Consider the following 18237-nt stretch of genomic DNA (forward strand, 5'->3'; position numbering starts at 1 on the left):
ATTTGCTGAATGTGGAAGGCCCTTCTCCCCTTCAGGCCTCCCCCTTGGCTCCCTTCTTCCCACCCCCCTCACTTTGTTCTGGCCAAATGGATACACTGGCCAAGTTCTTGCTCCCTCGTGCCCTTTTGAATATGCGGTTCCCCGCCAGGAATGCTTCTCCTGCGATGTCTACCTGATCTCCTCCTTCTGGCCCTGAGGCCTCAGCTGGGTGTCACCACCAGGAAGCCTTCCTTAATACTCCCCGTCATCCTACTCTCTCCTGCCAGAGCTGGCTCAGTGGCTCCTCTGAGCTTCCCGAGGAGTCTGATGCATTGGTCCTTCCTTGTTTTTTTTTTAAGACCTTTTTTTTGAGTCTTGCTCTGTTGCCCATGCTTGAGTGCAGTGGCGCGATTTCAGCCCACTGCAGCCCCCACCTCCTAGGTTCAAGGGATTCTCCTGCCTCAGCCTCCCGAGTAGCTGGGATTACAGGTGCCCGCCACCACACCTGGCTAATTTTTGTATTTTTAGTAGAGATGGGGTTTCGCCATGTTGGTCAGGCTGGTCTCAAACTCCTGACTTCAAGTGATCCACCCACCTTAGCCTCCTAAAGTGCTGGAATTATAGGTGTGAGCCACCATGCCCAGCCTGCATTGGTCCCTGTAATGGTCTCCTCAGCAGACATGGGCCTCACTCCCCTCTGGGCACCTGGTAGCAGGAAGGAGGGTGCACAGTAACCCACAGGAGGCCTGAGTCCCTGATTCCTAGAGAAGAGACGAAGGTGATTCAGGGCCGAGCAGGGCTCCCTGGAAGCCCCCTCTTCCCGCTCCAGCTTTATTTTGGTTCTAGAATCATTCCAGTCAGCATACCCCGTCCCCACCACGGCCATCCTGGGCACACAGTTAACATGTCATGCAGTCAGGGGGAGGGAGAGTAGGGAGAGGGGAGGGGGGTCAGTGGCCTGCATTGCACAGCCGCTGGGTCAGAGAGAGTTGGGGTCTCCCAGGCTACAAAGCCTTATCCAGCCTTGTGTTTCCTGGCACTGGGCTGACCTCCTGCTGTGGCCACAGGATAGACAGCCTGGCCTTGGGCCTGGGCCGTGGCTGTGTCAGGTGGGGACAGCCACCATCCTGCCTCCAGTCCCCTGGGCCCCTGTTCCAGCCCCTCCTCCCCCCATATCACTGGGGATAACTGGTTGGCCTGGTTCGCCATAGCTCACCAGTTATGGACCAAGGAACAGGGGCAGCCAGCCTGAGGGTCCATGCTGTCACCTGTGGGTGGCCCCACCGAGCAGATGATACCCCATCTGCTGGCCTGGGTGAGCTCAGACCTTCCCAGCACTCAGCCATGAAGGCAAGAAGCGGCTTCCTGGGACTGTGGGACGCCAGGCTGGGGACGATAAGGTCTGCCCGCTCTCCTCCTACTGGAGCTGGGGGGTAACCAAAGATTGATGCCAGTAGAGGTGCAACAGTCCAGCCCCTCTGCTTCTGGGTGGGAGCCCCAGGGTGCCTCTCACAGTCCAGGCCCCTGCCCCAACAGCAGTCAGGCCAAGGCGATGATCTTGAAGCCACACTTGCTTGTCTTCCTCCCTCCAGCCTCAGCTCCCTTTCTGGCTCTGGTAAGTTTCTCTTGGAGCACTCACTCGCAAGAAGCTACTTGCCCAAGAATCCCCCTCTAAGATTTCGCTTCTAGGGAACTAGAAGCTAGGAGACCCAGTGTCGGGGGCACCCCCCGCCCTGTGATTGAGAGCCATCTCCCTCCTAGCCTGGCATTCAGTCTTATCCTGGCGTCCCTCAAACCGCCCTTCCACCCTGGCCTCCCATCAGGCCTCAGCCACCTGGGCTGTCCTTCTGCTGCCACCCCTCCAAGGTCCAGCCTGAGAGCCTCCTTGTCCACCACATCTTCCCAGGCACCTGCAGCCCACCAAGACCTCTGCAGCCAGTATTCTCTCTGCCCCACCCCTGCCACCTCCCAGGCTAAGACCTGCCTGAGGCGTCTTTCTCCCAGTGGGCCTGGAAGGGCATCAAATGCTTGCAGAGCCTGGGCCTGGTTGGCGCAGGACTGAGCACAACAACCTGTGTCTGGGCCTCTTTGGACCTCTGGTTCTTGCCATGTTTGAGGTCCGGGGAGTAGATTTCACAGAGAATAACTCCGGAGCCAGTGTTCTACGTGGCCAGCAGTCTTCCGCCTGGGCCTGGTCTCTTGATCTCTTCTCCGGCCCTGAGAGAGGCCCTTCCTTGTATCCACTGCAGTGGGCTGAGGACTGCATTTGTGATGGGAAGTTCACATCCTGCCATAGCTCAGGCTGGGCCCGCTGCCTGCAGCATGCTCACTTTCCCTGCCCCTCCAAGTGCAGCTCCTACCTTGTCAAAGAGATACTTCCTGTTTCCCCAGCCCTCAGAGCCCCTGAGTCCACACAGCTGGGCTGCCATCAGCACTGAGCAGATCCTCAGGGGCAGGGGAGCTTGTCTTCCTGATGCCCTAAGGGCCAGGTTTGTTCGTGTTACTCCTGCTGGTGCCTAGCACAGTGCCTGGACCCCAAGATTCACTGGGTTCCAGATCATAGCCTGGCTTGGCAGCTGGCCTCCCAGGAGGAGCAGGGTTAAGGGAGCTTGAGATGGAGCACAGCTGTCCAGTGCCCAGCGCCCTCCCTCTGTCCTGGCCCAGCCATAGCTGGTCCTCAGCAGGAGAAGACCCTGGGGCCCTGGACACAGAGCCACGCCCACTCCTCTGCTGCAGTCTGGACAGAGAGACCAGGATGGCTTATGAGGACTCTACCAGGGGACCCCAGTGTTCACGGCTCCAGCTGGGCTATGGAGAGGGCATCAGACAGAGCCGAGTGGGTACCAGGCTCCAGTAGCTCCACTGCCCACCTGGCCCGCCCTGGTTGCTAGTTTCGCCGGACAGCGTGCCACATGGACACAGGCCTGCGCAGCGTGGCCAACATCTGGTTCCAATGTGTGGTTCCCATGCCACTGGCTGACGGCCCAATGATGACATGGCCCACGTTGTCCCCACGGCCATCGCTGCTGCTCTCAGCCACCGTCACACGGAGAGACAGGTCCTGAGGAAGAGGCAACATGGGTGCCGAGGACCAGGAGCAGTCAGAGGTACTTCTTGGCTCCTGGGTTCAAGGCTACAAATGTCAGGCCCCAGTGGGGGCTCCCTGAATCCTCACTTCTGATCTAAGAGGTGAGGAGACTTGCCCCAGGTCACTCAGCAAATAAATGGCAGGCAAGAGTTTGAACTAGGCCCTCAGGCTTCTCTTGCTGCCTCCCTCCACAGCGGCAGCACCTGCCTGCCAGGGTTCAAATGCTGGCCTCCCCACTTCCCCCTCCTCCTTTTTTTTTTTTTTTTTTTGAGACAGTCTCACTCTGTTGCTCAGGCTGGAGTACAGGGGCATGATCTTGGCTCACTGCAACCTCTGCCTCCCAGGTTCAACTGATTCTCCTGCCTCAGCCTCCCAAGTAGCTGAGATTACAGGCGCCTGCCACCATGCCCGGCTAATTTTTGTATTTTCAGTAGAGATGGGGGTTTCACCATGTTGGCCAGGCTGGTCTTGAACTCCTGACCTCAGGTGATCCACCCACCTCAGCCTCCCAAAGTGCTGGGATTACAGGCATGAGCCACTGCGCCTGGCCTCCACTTCCTTGCTGTGTGACCTTGGGCAGTGACTTGGGCTCTTGCTACATCAGCTTCTCCATCTGTGAAATGGTGATGATAATATTTGTTCTGGTCGGGCGCAGTGGCTCACATCTGTAATCCTACCACTTTGGGAGGCCAAGGCAGGCAGATCACCTGAAGTCAGGAGTTCGAGGCCAGCCTGGCCAACATGGTAAAACCCTGTGTCTACCAAAAACACAAAAATTAGCCGGGCATCATGGTGCTTGCCTGTAATCCCAGCTACTCGGGAGGCTGAGGCAGGAGAATCACTTGAAACTGGGAAGTGGAGGTTGCAGTGAGCCGAGATCATGCCACTGCACTCCAGCCTGGTTGACAGAGCAAGACTCTGTCTCAAAGGAAAAAAAAAAACAAAACAAAAAACTAGGGCCCGGCGCAGTGGCTTACACCTGTAATCCCAGCACTTTGGGAGGCCGAAGTGGGCGGATCGCCTAAGGTCAGGAGTTCAAGACCAGCCTGGCCAGCATGGTAAAACCCCAACTCTACTAAAAATACAAAAATTAGCCGGGTGTGGTGGCAGGTGCCTGTAATCCCAGCTATTCAGGAAGCTGAGGCAGGAAAATCGCTTGAACCCAGGAGGCGGAGGTTGCAGTGAGCTGAGATCACACCATTGCACTCCAGCTTGGGCAACAGAGCGAGACTCCATCTCAAAAAAAAAAAAATTGGTTTCTATCTCATAGGGCTGTTTCGGAAACAAAATGAGTGAACTGTGTAGAACAGCACCTGCGCACCGACAGAACATGCTATTACTAATATCACCATGTTGCACTCACAGCCGAGGACAGGGGAGACTGTGCTTGAGATGAGAGTGGGAGCTGAAACTCAAACCCAGCCCGATCTCTCTCCTCCCCCTCTTCCCACATGGTCCCAAGAAGTCTCTTGCTTTTAGAGGCTGTGGAGAAGTGGCACTATGACACCCAGGGGGAGGCAGAGGACACATGGGCAGCCTGCCCCACGAGGGTGGCAGGCGAAGGCTACGACACCCAGGATGGGCCAGAGATGCTGGGATGTGCCTGGGTTAGGAACACTCAGAGCGAGGCAGAGTTCTGGGCCTTTACATACAGGTGGGGTCCCTGGGTTGGGGGAGATTAGGCGGGTTCTGTATAGCCCTGGGGCTATGGAGGCAGGTTTTGGCTCACGGCACAAAGGACTTTCTCATTGTCAGGAGTGCGGAGGAGGGCTAGAGATAGTGACGGAAGGTGGTGTCAGCCCCATCCTCCGAGGCATGCAAGCAGGGCCCGAGCCCTATCCTCTGCAGTGCTCCCACCCGTGGTCTGTGATATCCCTGCTGGGAGAGGTCTCCCTGGAGCATGTCACCTTTTGAAGACCACGGGAACTTGAGGAGTTCAGCAGAACTCTGAAATAGAGCCTGGGAGATTCACAGCAGGAACTGTGGGTGCCTGGCTCACCCCGGCTCCTCTCTAGCCCTCTGCAGTTCCCTCCACTGGGAATGGTCCTCCCTCAGAGCTGGGTATCCCCTCCTGCAGGAAGGCCCCTCACCTGACTGCGGGAGTCTAGGACACTCTTAGTGGATTAAGGACTCTCCTGCCTGTCCCTTGTGAGCACCAAGAAAGCCATGCCTGTGTCCCCAGCACCCACCCTAGGGCTGGCCCCAGTGGCACTCAATAACTGCTAGAAAGTGATGGCTGGAGGCAAACTGCTACCCCTGCAGGAGCCCTCAGAAGTGAAGGTAGAGAGATGTGGCAGCCCCAGAGCCCTGGGGTCACCTGGCCCCTTCCGGTCCCCCAGCCCCCTCACCTGGAGCACAATGGCTGGCACCGAGAAGATCATGGCTTCGTTGAACACCGGGTTGGGGTCATCCCTCTTCACGGCTGTCTTCTTTTTGCTCATCTTCCTCCCATCCTGCAGCAGGTATACCTTGACGAAGGGGTCTGTGGGCATGTGGAGCGGTGAGGGCCAGCGTCACACTCACTCACCACAGCCCTGCCCAGTCTGGCTCCACCCACCGACTCCAAACTCCTCAATGCTTTGCTGTTGCGGTGACCTCCTGCAGCCCCGCCCTTGGTCCTTTATTTTTTTTCCCATTTCACAGATGAGAAAACTGAGGCTCACACAGCATGTCAGGTGAGGGCTGGGCTTTGTGCTCAGGCAGCTGCCTCACAGCCCACGCGCTCCCCTCCTAGGATGCTGGGGGACTCAGCAGCCCTGCCGCGTTCCTTCTATAAATGGCCCGAGTGCAGACGTCAGCCCTGAGTCACCGGGCGCCCGCACAGCAGAGCCTGACTCAACTGTGTGCAGCTCTGAAATAACAAGTTGCCGTCTGCCCATCACCTATTGCCCACGGAGTGTCCTTGCTGCACCTGCCTGGAGCTGGCCCCTTCCCCGCTCCCCCGCGCCATCCCAAGGCTTGCAACTCCCAATAGATCAGGCTCCCCCAGCGCCCTGTCTTCAGTTCTCTAGAATACACCTGCCTCCACGGTCACTGCTTTGAGAGGGAATGGCGGCTCCTGCAGACCTAAGGCATGAGGTCCTGCCTGGCACCCACCTCAACCCTGTGGCCCTGGTCCCTTTTTGGAGTCTGGGGTACTGCCCTGTCTCTGGGAATGGAGCCTCCACCATGAATTCCAGTTCCAGGAAACAGATGCCCAGCTTGGTTCCCTGTCCAGTGCCCCCAGCCCTGAGTGCTGCCTCCTGCCCTCAGACCCCCCATCACTCTGACCCCCTTCACTCTGCCCTCGCAGGGGCCCCTGCCACCCTCCAGGGATCTCATGTTTCCCCAGTTGGATGAATTGTGCCCATGCCACCCCCTACCCATCTGCACGACTTCTGGGCTCAGCAAAGCTGAGGGGAACCTTGGCACTGTGTCCCACACTTGCTGATGCCTCCAGATGCCCACAGCACAGCAGCTGGGCCACAGCTTCCACTGAGCCACATGGGGGAGCTGGGCTGCCTGCTGGGCCTTACCCGCTGTGGTCTTGTCATTGGTCCAGATAAGGTTCTTGGCCTTAACCACGACCACGGTGAGGCGCTCGGCTGTGGGGAGGTAGCTGAGGGAGAGCAGGATCTCCCCCACAGCATCGGCGGCCTGGGGGACAGATGGGTGGCTCAGAGGGCTTCTCTCCACCCGGCTTGAGGGGTCCGGGGAAGGCCTTGGCTGCCAGGGAAAGGCTGAGGCTCCCTTCTCCATAGAGAAGCGGCTGCACCGGGGGCCCCTCACCACAGGGCTCCAGGCTGGCAGGGACAGCCTGGAGAAAGGGACAGCCACCCACCCCCCGCCACTGCAGGGAGCATGTCCCACCCCTCCCTTCCACTGGGTGTGGGCCCTGCCTGGGACCAAAGGCCAGAGGCGGCCTGTCAAATGTAGCTATCAAATGTAGTTTTGTTCCGTCATTGCCGGCCAAGGAAAACACTCTGCGGTAGTAATACACAGCGATCCAAGTGGAATGGAATTCGATTCTTTGCTTAAACAGCAATGATGTTCTGTGAACATTCCTACAATTACAAAACTAAAGTGCAGCTTGGCCTCTGTCTGAAATCATCCCCTCTAAGGCCAGAGGAATGTTTCACTAGCAGAAGCTCAGTAGGGGTAGAACCTCTGAAGCTTTGGTGGCAAAGCAGCAGAAGAGCTGTCAACAGTGGTCGGGATGTGTTTGAAATTTGCCTGCAGTAAGCGGTTTCCTCAGATGTGGCTCTGGTCTTCTTCTCTGCTCTCCTAATGATGTTGGGGTTCGGGCCATTGCAGAGGATGATGGAGTCCCTTCCTGGAAGTGTATGCGTGTGCGTGCTCTTCCGAGGCGGACGAGTAGGCCGGGGCAGGTCACTTACCTTGTTCTGGTCCTGTAAATAGAGCCAGCCGCTGAAGGGCTGCAGCGGGAGGTCAAGCACAGAAAGCTTCAGCTCCACCACCCCCGTGCTGACGTTGCGCTCATCCTCATCGATGCCAAATACAGAAAACCTCAGGCTCTTCTCCTCCAGGGCTGTGGGATCCAGGGGGATGGAGAACTTCTCATCAAAGAAGATGGAGTAGGCATTCCTCTGGATCTGCAGGAGAAAGGGCCATGGAGGGCGCTAGGGGCCTGAGAGGCCGCAGCAGGGAGAGAGCACTGGACAGGGAGTCCAGAGGCCCAGGCTAGAGTCCTCGCTCTGTTGTCATGACACCTTCAATGCGTCTTTCCTTTGGTGGCTCAGCCTTGAAGGTTTATTTTTTATTTTATTTTATTTTTTTTTGAGACGGAGTCTCGCTCTGTCGCCCAGGCTGGAGTGCAGTGGCCGGATCTCAGCTCACTGCAAGCTCCGCCTCCCGGGTTTACGCCATTCTCCTGCCTCAGCCTCCCGAGTAGCTGGGACTACAGGCGCCCGCCATCTCACCCGGCTAGTTTTTTTGTATTTTTTAGTAGAGACGGGGTTTCACTGTGTTAGCCAGGATGGTCTCGATCTCCTGACCTCGTGATCCGCCTGTCTCGGCCTCCCAAAGTGCTGGGATTACAGGCTTGAGCCACCGCGCCTGGCCAGCCTTGAAGGTTTAAAAGCCTCCTCTCCTCTCCTCAGTGGTGGCCAAGCTAGCGGCCTGGCATTTGAAACTCCCACAATCTGATCCCAACTAATTTCTGTCCTCAGTGCCCGTGGCACCCCAGAACCCTCCAGATGCCCTGGAGGAGCGGGTCTCCATATTTCTGGCATCTGCTCGAGTCTAGCCCTAGGCCAGGCAAGCAGTGGAGTGGGACAGTTGTCCGTGGAGTCATGAGCCACTGATGTCCCAGGTTCCTGAAGAGCCTGGCCCAGGACTGTTTGAACATCATAGGCTGGATGGGTGGATGGAAGGGAGAACTAGGCAAGGTTGGGCCAACTTGGTTTCCAAGCCCAGTCCTGCCTGGTGGGCGCCACTGGCCTCCTCCCAGGAAGTCGTGGGCGGGCCCCCGGGAAGGTGCATTGCAGGCACTGTCTCTGGGGAATGGGGGGGATGCTTTAGTCACTGCCTGGCGATATTTAAAGAAAGTCGTTCTCATTCTTGGACCCTGCCTGAGGCTGAGGGGCTGCCTAGTTTGGGGGCAGCACCCCCTGGTGGGATTGCCCAGGCTATTATGCTGCGAAGCTTGCCTTCCCCAGAATAAATCCCCCAGGGCCACCAGCCACCATGACCACACTCTTCTGTCACTGCCCGGGCATGGAAAGGCTCTTCTCACAGTGCTCATGTTCCCTACACAAACCCTTGTTTTTGAAGGGCTCCTTGCCTCCAAGGGATAAAGCCCACCTGGCCTCCTGACCTCCTGACCTCGGCATTCAGGCTGTTCATGATCTGGCTCCACCTCTCCCTCCTTCGGCTAAATTAGCCTCTCAGCTGTTCCCTGCTCATGGGGGCCTGGGCTCCCCAACCAGCCATTCTCTGAGCGTGTGCTCTATGCGCACATGGGTGGAGGAGGATGGAACCCTGGGTTCGAGTTCTGGACATCCTGCTTCCTTACGGGGGTTGTCTTGGGCAAAGCACTTTTCTGAGCCTCAGTTTCCTCATCTGTAAGATGCCCTAACAATCCGTCCTGTCGGCCTCAGGGGCTAATGAGAGAATCATGGATGTGCTAGGCTCTGTGAACCAGGTTCTCAGCACACATCAGGCTGTGGTGGCTGCTATCTGCCAATGACCCTTCTCCAGGAGTGCGTCCTGAACCACCCAGAGTCCTCTAGGCAGCCCAGACCACAGGCAACATGGCTGGGCACGACAGGAGCTCTGCACGGTTCTGAGAGCCAACCTATGGGGCACTGACCTGGGCTGGGCTAAGAACTCCACATATGTTAACCCATCTCTTTCTCAATAACCATGATGCCCGTTTGACAGATGGGGAAATTGAGTCATGGGGTACTAAACTGACTTACCCAAGGTCATACTGCTAGGAAGAGGCAGAACCAGGATTTGAACCCAGGCAGTCAGGCTCCAGGGTCCTGCTCCTAATCGCCCGCTGTACTGCCTCTCAGAAGCTGGGCCACCCCAACTTGGTGCCTAAACACGCCCTCCTCACACTCTGGTCACAGGCCATCCCCATCCTTCAGCCCAGATGTGGCTCTGTTGGCTTGGCTCTGTGAGGTACAGGAGGTACAGGGATGTGTGGAGGGTAGCCTAAGGGACTGGGTGCCTTCCCTGTCCCTCACGCTTTATTCTTCACCCTTCCCCACTCTGCTCTGGCCCTGAAAGTTGACCTCCATGGGCTGTGTCAACAGATTCCCTTGGCCTTTGGCTTCTGGTCAGGTCAACCAGTGGAGGTCACCAGGAGGAAACTGGAGGGGGAGGGAGGTCCTTCTCTGCAGTATTGCTGCAGGACGACCATGTCCTTTGGCCAAAGGGCGCAGCTCCCACCAAGGTAGCCCTCTCCACACAAGGTGGCCCTCTATCCTTTTGGGCCCAGTAACCTCACCTTCCCCTCACCCCTTCAGATCTAGAGTGGGACCGCCCCTCCTGTTATACCCCTCCAGGGTACCATGCCATCCCTGAGGTCGCCTCACAACCCATCCGTGCCACTCTAAATGTTCTTGTTATTTTCATTTTATTTTTTTTTTATTTTTTATTTTTTTGAGATGGAGTCTCACTCTGTCGCCCAGGCTGGAGTGCAGTGGCCGGATCTCAGCTCACTGCAAGCTCCGCCTCCCGGGTTTACGCCATTCTCCTGCCTCAGCCTCCCCAGTAGCTGGGACTACAGGCGCCCGCCACCTCGCCCGGCTAGATTTTTGTATTTTTTGTATTTTTAGTAGAGACAGGGTTTCACTGTGTTAGCCAGGATGGTCTCGATCTCCTGACCTCGTGATCCGCCAGTCTCGGCCTCCCAAAGTGCTGGGATTACAGGCTTGAGCCACCGCGCCCGGCCTATTTTCATTTTAAATATTTATTTATTTATTTATTATTTTTGAAGTGCGGTCACTCTGTCGCCCAGGCCGGAGTGCAGTGGCATGATCTTGGCTCATTGCAACCTCCACCTCCTGAGTTCAAGCAATTCTCCTGCCTCAGCCACCCAAATAGCTGGGATTACAGGTGTGCACCACCATGCCTGGCTAATTTTTGTATTTTTAGGAGAGATGGGGTTTCAGCATGTTGACCAGGCTAGTTTCAAACACCTGACCTCAGGTGATCCACCTGCCTCAGCCTTCCAAAGGGCTGGGATTACAGGTGTGAGCCACTGCACCCACTCCTATTTTTATTTTTTGAGATAGGGTCTCATTCTGTCACCCAGGCTGGAGTGCAGTGGTGCAATCGTGGCTCATGGCAGCCTCAACCTCCTGGACTCAAGTGATCCTCCCATCTCAGCCTCCCAAATAGCTGGGACTATACATTAGCTGGCACTACCACACCCAGCTAAATTTTTTGTTGTTGTTGTTGTCAGAGAAGGAGTTTTGCCGTGTTGCTTAGGCTGGCCTTCAACTCCTGGTTAGGCTCAAGTGATCCTCCCACCTTGACCTCCCAAAGTGCTGAGATTACAGGCATGAGTCACTGTACCTGGGCAGTCCTGTTATTAAGCTCTCCCCAAATTAGCCTTCTTGAACATGTCATCCCTTTTCTGCTGGGACCCCATGTTGACACAGGGCAGATGTGGACAGGGACAGTTGCCACAGTCTGTATTCACCTAGCAGGAGAGCTAAGAACTCCACCCAATGGGAGCCTTCAGGTGGAGCCCCCCACCTCCTGGCTCTGTACGGAGCTTTCTCTACAGTCTGAAGCTTCAGCTCTGGGATCAGCATCCATATTTGCACTCTAGTGCCTTCCTGGGATCCTGCCGGGCCCCACCGCCCTGCCTGCCTGGGAGGCGTCTAATGAGCCCAGAGCACCCTTGTGCCCCACCCTAAGCCCCACTTACCCGGGAAATGCCCACGATCTGCTCGTCGGGCAGCAGACTGACGCGCATGAAGCAGGACTCGAAGCTGGCCTCCTCCTGCTCCAGGAGGTCCTTGCCCTGCAGCACGGCCACGTGCAGGGTGTGGGAGGCAGCATCGTACTCCATGCTCACCTCCACCTGGCCCAGGGTGAAGTCCTGTCCAAAGGTGTTGCTCACGGAGGAGATGGAGTTCAGGGAGTCGGCCGACTGGGACTTCCGGAGGGTCCCACAGTGGGCCAGGTCCAACTCCCGGCCCATCAGCTCCAGAGGCCCCAGCTCACTGATGCTCTCAAAAGTGTCCTCAATGCTGAGACTGCCTTTGCGGCTGGATGGTCCCCACGTGCTGGCCCGCTGGGCATTCCAGGCAGGCACTCTCTGGGGATGAGAAAGAGGGATGTGGGAGCATCATGGGGGCCATAGGCAGGGTCACTGGGAGACGTCAAAGAGATGAGTAAGTGCTGTTCATTCTCGAATCTCCAAGTTCCCCTTTCACAGAAGCCCTGCATCCCTTAGCTAGGAAGGTCCTTGTTTAATATTATTTCATGTCACTTATTTATTTATTTATTTTTTTGAGACCGAGTTTCACTCTTGTTGCCCAGGTTGGAGTGCAATGGCGTGATCTTGACTCACTGCAACCTCTGCCTCCAGGGTTCAAGTGATTCTCCTGCCTCAGCCTCCTGAGTAGCTGGGATTACAGGCACGTCCCACCATGCCTGGCTAATTTTGTATTTTTAGTAGAGACAGGGTTTCTCTGTGTTGGTCAGGCTGGTCTCGAACTCCCAACCTCAGGTGATCCACCCATCTACCTCAGCCTCCCAAAGTGCTGGGATTACAGGCCTGAGCCACCGTGCCCAGCCTAGGGGTACATGAGACTTTTTTTTTTTTTTTTTGAGCCAGGGTCTCACTCTGTTGTCAGGCTAGAGTGCAGTGGCATGATCTCAATTCACCGCAACCTCCACCTCCCGGGTTCAAGCAATTTTCCTGCCTCAGCCTCCTGAGGACCTGGGATTACAGGTGCGCACCACTACGTCTGGCTAATTTTGTATTTTTAGTAGAGACAGGGTTTCTCCATGTTGGCCAGGCTGGTCTCAAACTCTTGACCTCAGGCAATCTGCCTGCCTCAGCCTCTCAAAGTGCTGGGATTACAGGTGTGAGTCACTGCGCCTGGCCAACTATTTATTTATTTATTTATTTATTTATTTTTTTTTTGAGACAAAGTTTTGCTGCATTGCCCAGGCTGGAGTGCAGTGGCACAATCTTGGCTCACTGCAACCTCTGCCTCCTGGGTTCAAGCAATTCTCCTGCCTCAGCCTCCCAAGTAGCTGGGACTACAGGTGCCCGCCACCACACCCAGCTAATTTTTGTATTTTTAGTAGAGACAGGGTTTCACTATGTTGGCCAAGCTGGTCTTGAACTCCTGACCTCATGATCCACCTGCCTCGGCCTCCCAAAGTGCTGAGATTACAGTCGTGAACCACCGCACCCAGCCCCTCAACTTTTTCTTAACATGTTTATTTGTAGGGACAGAATTCCATACATCAAGTTGTCGATTGCAGTGATGTTTAGAAGAAGGAAAAACAGCTAGCACCCTAAGTGTCCCAGAAGAAGAACAGGTAAGCCAGCCACTCAAGAGGTGATGGAGCAGCCATAGGGGAACTTTACAACGCAGGAAGTTCATGTTGGGTGACACCCAAATATTAATTTTTTTCCCCCTTGGCCAGGCATAGTGGCTCACGCCTGTAATACCAGCACTTTGGGAGGTTGAGGTGGCAGATCGCCTGAGGTCAGGAGTTCAAGATCAGCCTGGCCAACATGGTGAAACCCTGTCTTACTAAAACTATAAAAATTAGCCGGTGGCCGGGCGCGGTGGCTCAAGCCTGTAATCCCAGCACTTTGGGAGGCCGAGACGGGCGGATCACGAGGTCAGGAGATCGAGACCATCCTGGCTAACACAGTGAAACCCCGTCTCTACTAAAAACTACAAAAAACTAGCCGGGCGAGGTGGCAGGCGCCTGTAGTCCCAGCTACTCGGGAGGCTGAGGCAGGAGAATGGCGTAAACCTGGGAGGCGGAGCTTGCAGTGAGCTGAGATCCGGCCACTGCACTCCAGCCTGGGCGACAGAGCCAGACTCTGTCTCAAAAAAAAAAAAAAAAAAAAAAAATTAGCCGGTGTGGCAGCATGCGCCTGTAATCTCAGCTACTCAGGAGGCTGAGGCAGGAGAACTGCTTGAACCCAGGAGGTGGAGGTTGTAGCGAGCCAAGATTGCGCCACTGCACTCCAGCCTGGGCGACAGGGTGAGACTCCGGCTCAAAAAAATAAAAAATAAAATAAATAAATAAATAAATAAATATTTTTATTTTCCCTAAATTGACCTTGGGATTTGAGAAAACAAGAACCTTTTATACCACAAACATCTTCCATGCCTTCATTACCATATTTTTTTTTTTTTTTTTGAGACAGGGTCTCACTTGCCCAGGGTGGAGTGTGACCACAGCTCTCCACAGCCTCAATCTTCTGGGCCCAAGCAATCCTCCCACATCACTCTCCCAAGTGTCTGCGACCACAGGCGTGAGCTACTACACCTGGCTATTTTTTTTTTTTTTAGATGGAGTCTCGTTCTGTCGCCCAGGCTGGAGTGCAGTGGCATGATCTCGGCTCATTGCAAACTCCACCTCCTGGGTTCAAGCGATTCTCCTGCCTCAGCCTCCTGAGTAGCTGGAACTACAGGCGTGCCCCACCATGCGCAGCTAATTTTTTGGTATTTTCAGTAGAGACGGCCTTTCTCCATGTTGGTCAGGCTGGTCTCGAACTCCCAACCTCAGGTGATCTGCTCGCCTCGGCTTCCCAAGGTGCTGAGATTACAGGCATGAGCCACCGCGCCCAGCCACACCAGGCTAATTTATTTATTTATTTATTGGTAGAGATGAGATCTTGCTTTGTTGCCCAGGCTGGTCTCCAACTCCTGGGCCCAAGAGATCCTTCTGCCTCGGCTACCCAAAATGCTGGGATCACAGACATGAGACACTGCACCTGGCTGCTTACCATAATTTTCATGGTTCCCCAATTTTCCATTGAGCAGATAATCATAATTTAATCACTCTTTCCCACTGTTGGACACTTACGTTGTTTCTACTTTTTCAGAAATACAAATGCTGCAGTATTGAATAGCTTTCTTAAAATCCTGGCTCAGAGGACACAGTCCCTTGAAGGTTTTTTGTTTTTGTTTTTGATGGAGTCTCACTCTGTTGCCCAGGCTGGAGTGCACTGCCGCAATCTCGGCTCCTGGGTTGAAGCAATTCTCGTGTCTCAGCCTCCTGAGTAGCTGGGATTACAGGCGCCTGCCACCATGCCCAGTTAATTTTTTTTGTTTGGTTTGGTTTTGTTTGAGACGGAGTTTTGCTCTCGTTGCCCAGGCTGGAGTGCAATGGCATGACCCCAGCTCACCGCAACCTCCACCTCCCGAGTTCAAGCGATTCTCCTGCCTCAGCCTCCCAAGTAACTGGGATTACAGGCATGTGCCACTACGCCCAGCCAATTTTGTACTTTTAGTAGAGATGGGGTTTCTCCATGTTGGTCAGGCTGGTCTCGAACTCCTGACCTCAGGTGATCAACCAGTCTCAGCCTCTCAAAGTGCTGGGATTACAGGCGTGAGCCGCCACGCCCAGTCAGTCCTTTGTAGGCTTTTGACAAGCGTTGCCGAAATGCTCTTTGGAAAAGCGAGGTTTTTTTGAGACAGAGTCTCGCTCTGTCAACCAGACTGGAGTGCAGTGGCACGATCTTGGCTCACTGCAACCTCTGCCTCCCAGGTTCAAGTGATTCTCGTGCTCAGCCTCCCGAGTAGCTGGTATTACAGGCATGTGTCACCACACCCAGCTAATTTTTGTATTTTTAGTAGAGACAGGGTTTCACCATGTTGGCCAGTCTGGTCTTGAGCTCCTGCCCTCAGGTGATCCACCCACCTCGGCCTCCCAAAGTGCTGGTATTACAGACGTCAGCCACCACACCAGGCCTGGGAAAGTTTTTTTCAAATTTACACTCCCCCAACAGCATGTGAGATAGTCCCCCCAGACACCTTAAGTGAGTGAGCATGAGGGACTCTAATCTGGTAATAGATTCTGGCTGTGTTTTCTGGAACTCTACATGACATTCGGAAAATTCTCTGCCATGTGTTAAATGATAAAACATTCAGCAAGGTATAGGGAGATCCCTAAGAATGTGTGTGCCCCTGATACAACAATTCCACATGTGGACATCCATCCAAAGTACACTATCCCAAATGAAGACAAAGTTTTACATACAGAACATCCACTGCATTATTTATCATGACATTTAGTCAATCATGGCACATGCACAAAAAGGAATCTCCCATAGCCGTTAAAATAATGCTTATGATGTGTGTTCAACAGTATGTCAAAATGCTTCAGCTAGAAGGGAGGTGAAAAGAGAAGGACCTGGCACGGTGGTGCACGTCTGTAATTCCAGCACTTTTCGAGGCCGAGGCGGGCAGATCTCTTGAGCCCAGGAGTTTGAGGCCAGCCTGGCCAACATGGTGAAACCCTGTCTCTACAAAAAACAAAAAAAATTAGCTAGGCATCGTGACTTGGGCCTGTAGTCCCAGCTACTCATGAGGCTGAGGTGGGAGGATTGCTTGAGCCCAGGAGGTGAAGGTCGCAGTGAACTGAGATTCTGCCGGAGCACTCCAGCCTGGGTGACAGAGTGAGACCGTGTCTCAAAAAAAAAAAAAAGAAGAAGAAATAAATATATCAGGTTACTCTGGACACATTCCTATGGGGTAGCCCTCCTCCACAAGGAGCATTTTGAAAAAAAAAGGAAAGAGAGAAAGAAAGAAAGAAACAAAGAAAGAAAGAAAGAAAGAGAAAGAAAGAAGACGTTAGTAGTTAAAAAGCAGGCCGGGCCGGGCGCGGTGGCTCAAGCCTGTAATCCCAGCACTTTGGGAGGCCGAGGCGGGCGGATCACAAGGTCAGGAGATCGAGACCATCCTGGCAGACAAGGTGAAACCCCGTCTCTACTAAAAAATACAAAAAAACTAGCCGGGCGAGGTGGCGGGTGCCTGTAGTCCCAGCTACTCGGGAGGCTGAGGCAGGAGAATGGCATGAACCCTGGAGGCAGAGCTTGCAGTGAGCTGAGATCGCACCACTGCACTCCAGCCTGGGCGACAGAGCGAGACTCCGTCTCAAAAAAAAAAAAAAAAAAAAGCAGGCCAGGTGTGGTGACTCATGCCAGCACTTTGGGAGGTCAAGGCAGATGGATCACCTGAGGTCAGGAGTTCGACACCAGCCTGACCAACATGGTGAAACTCCATCTCTACTAAAAATATGAAACTGACTGGGCATGGTGGTGCACGCCTATAATCCCAGCTACTTGGGAGGCTGAGGCAGGAGAATCGCTTGAACCCGGGAGGCAGAGGTTGCAGTGAGCCCAGATCATGCCATTGCACTCCAGCCTGGGCAACAAGAGGGAAACTCTATCTCAAAAAAAAAAAAAAAAAAAAGTTGCAGATGTGAAAGGGGAGGAGGGAGGTCTACTCCCCTTCAAAGGAGGACATCAACCAGGAGGGGGCGGTGGTGGAGGGAGAGGGGCTGAAGGCCGATCTGAGTGGATGGTGGGGGCATGGGGTTGCACTCGCTGTGCACCTGTAGGAGCAGAAGCCTCACCTTCTGCCTGGCCTCTGCGCAGCTCTCGCCGTACTTCTGCTGAAGGTACCTGTAGTCGTAATTGGGGAACGGAGAGGGGCTGGGGAAGCTCCCCGACGTCCAGAGCTTCCACAGGCTCACAGCTGCGATTCCCAGCAGGGCCAGGGCCCCTGCAGCATAGACACCCACCTCCCAGCCAGGGGGGCTCTTGATGACTGCAAGGCAAGGGCAGCCTCTCATTAGGGCTTCCTAGTGGATACAGACCCCCACCCGGGGAGCAGCACCGACTTCTTCATTGAATGGATATTTATTGAATGCCTACTATGTGCTAGGTGCTGGAGATCCCATGTCGAACAAGACATACACTTTCCTGTGTTGCTTGGGACCAGAAGTGTTTTGGATTTCAGGTTTTTTCTGATTTGGGGATATTTACATTCCACTTATAGGTTGAGCACTCCTAATCCAAATATCTGAAATCCAGAATGCTCCAGTGGACATTTCCTTTCAGCATCATGTCAGCCCACAAAAAATTTCAGATTTTCGATTTTGGATTTTTGGATTGAGGATGATCAGCCCGTGTATGTAATATCCAGAACAGGCAAATCTACGTAGACAGAATTGACACCATCTATACAGTAGATTAGTGACTGTCAGGCTGGGAGTTGGGAGAAATAGGGTTTCTTTGGGGGATGATGAAAATATTCTAAAAATGGATTGTGTGGCTGGTCGCACAATATATTAAAAACCACTGAATTGTATACTTTCAGTGGGTAAATTGCACGGTATGTGAATCTTATCTCTCCGTGAATCTCTTACCAAAACAAACAACTCAGCCACAAGTGAGGTGGCTGTAGGCTGTGCAGGGCTCAGAGACAAATCCGGATGCTCAGAGGCTTTTGCTCTGCTGATGAGTCAATAACCTTCCCTCTCTGAGCCTTGCTGCCCCCGAAGACGGAAATTAACAACCCCCTCAACTGTGGCAGGCACGTCCTCTCCAGCACCGTGCTTGGCACGCGGCAGGACCACACACGTTCCAAGGTTTTGCCTCCCTCTCCTAGGAAACCTGGCTCTGCTTCCCCACAGGAAGCCAAGGAGACACTGGGATTCATTCT

General features: G+C 54.3%; 1 protein-coding gene across 1 annotated transcript in view; it reads right to left on the bottom strand.

Annotated features, from left to right (window-relative positions):
* Positions 1–737: 737 nt before the first annotated feature.
* SYT12 (synaptotagmin 12) overlaps positions 738–18237 on the bottom strand; it is a 28103-nt gene continuing 10603 nt past the window's right edge. Inside the window, exons 3-8 of the mRNA XM_033205339.1 lie at positions 17147–17340; positions 11454–11846; positions 7444–7659; positions 6583–6703; positions 5416–5549; positions 738–3040 (exon numbers count right to left, since the gene is read on the bottom strand). Of these exons, the coding sequence (XP_033061230.1) occupies positions 2867–3040; positions 5416–5549; positions 6583–6703; positions 7444–7659; positions 11454–11846; positions 17147–17340 (1232 nt within the window). The 3' untranslated portion in view covers positions 738–2866. The remainder of the gene's footprint in view (positions 3041–5415; positions 5550–6582; positions 6704–7443; positions 7660–11453; positions 11847–17146; positions 17341–18237) is intronic.

The sequence above is a fragment of the Trachypithecus francoisi genome, unplaced genomic scaffold (genome assembly GCF_009764315.1).
Source record: "Trachypithecus francoisi isolate TF-2019V2 unplaced genomic scaffold, Tfra_2.0 Lachesis_group8, whole genome shotgun sequence".
In the NCBI taxonomy this organism is placed as follows: domain Eukaryota; kingdom Metazoa; phylum Chordata; class Mammalia; order Primates; family Cercopithecidae; genus Trachypithecus; species Trachypithecus francoisi.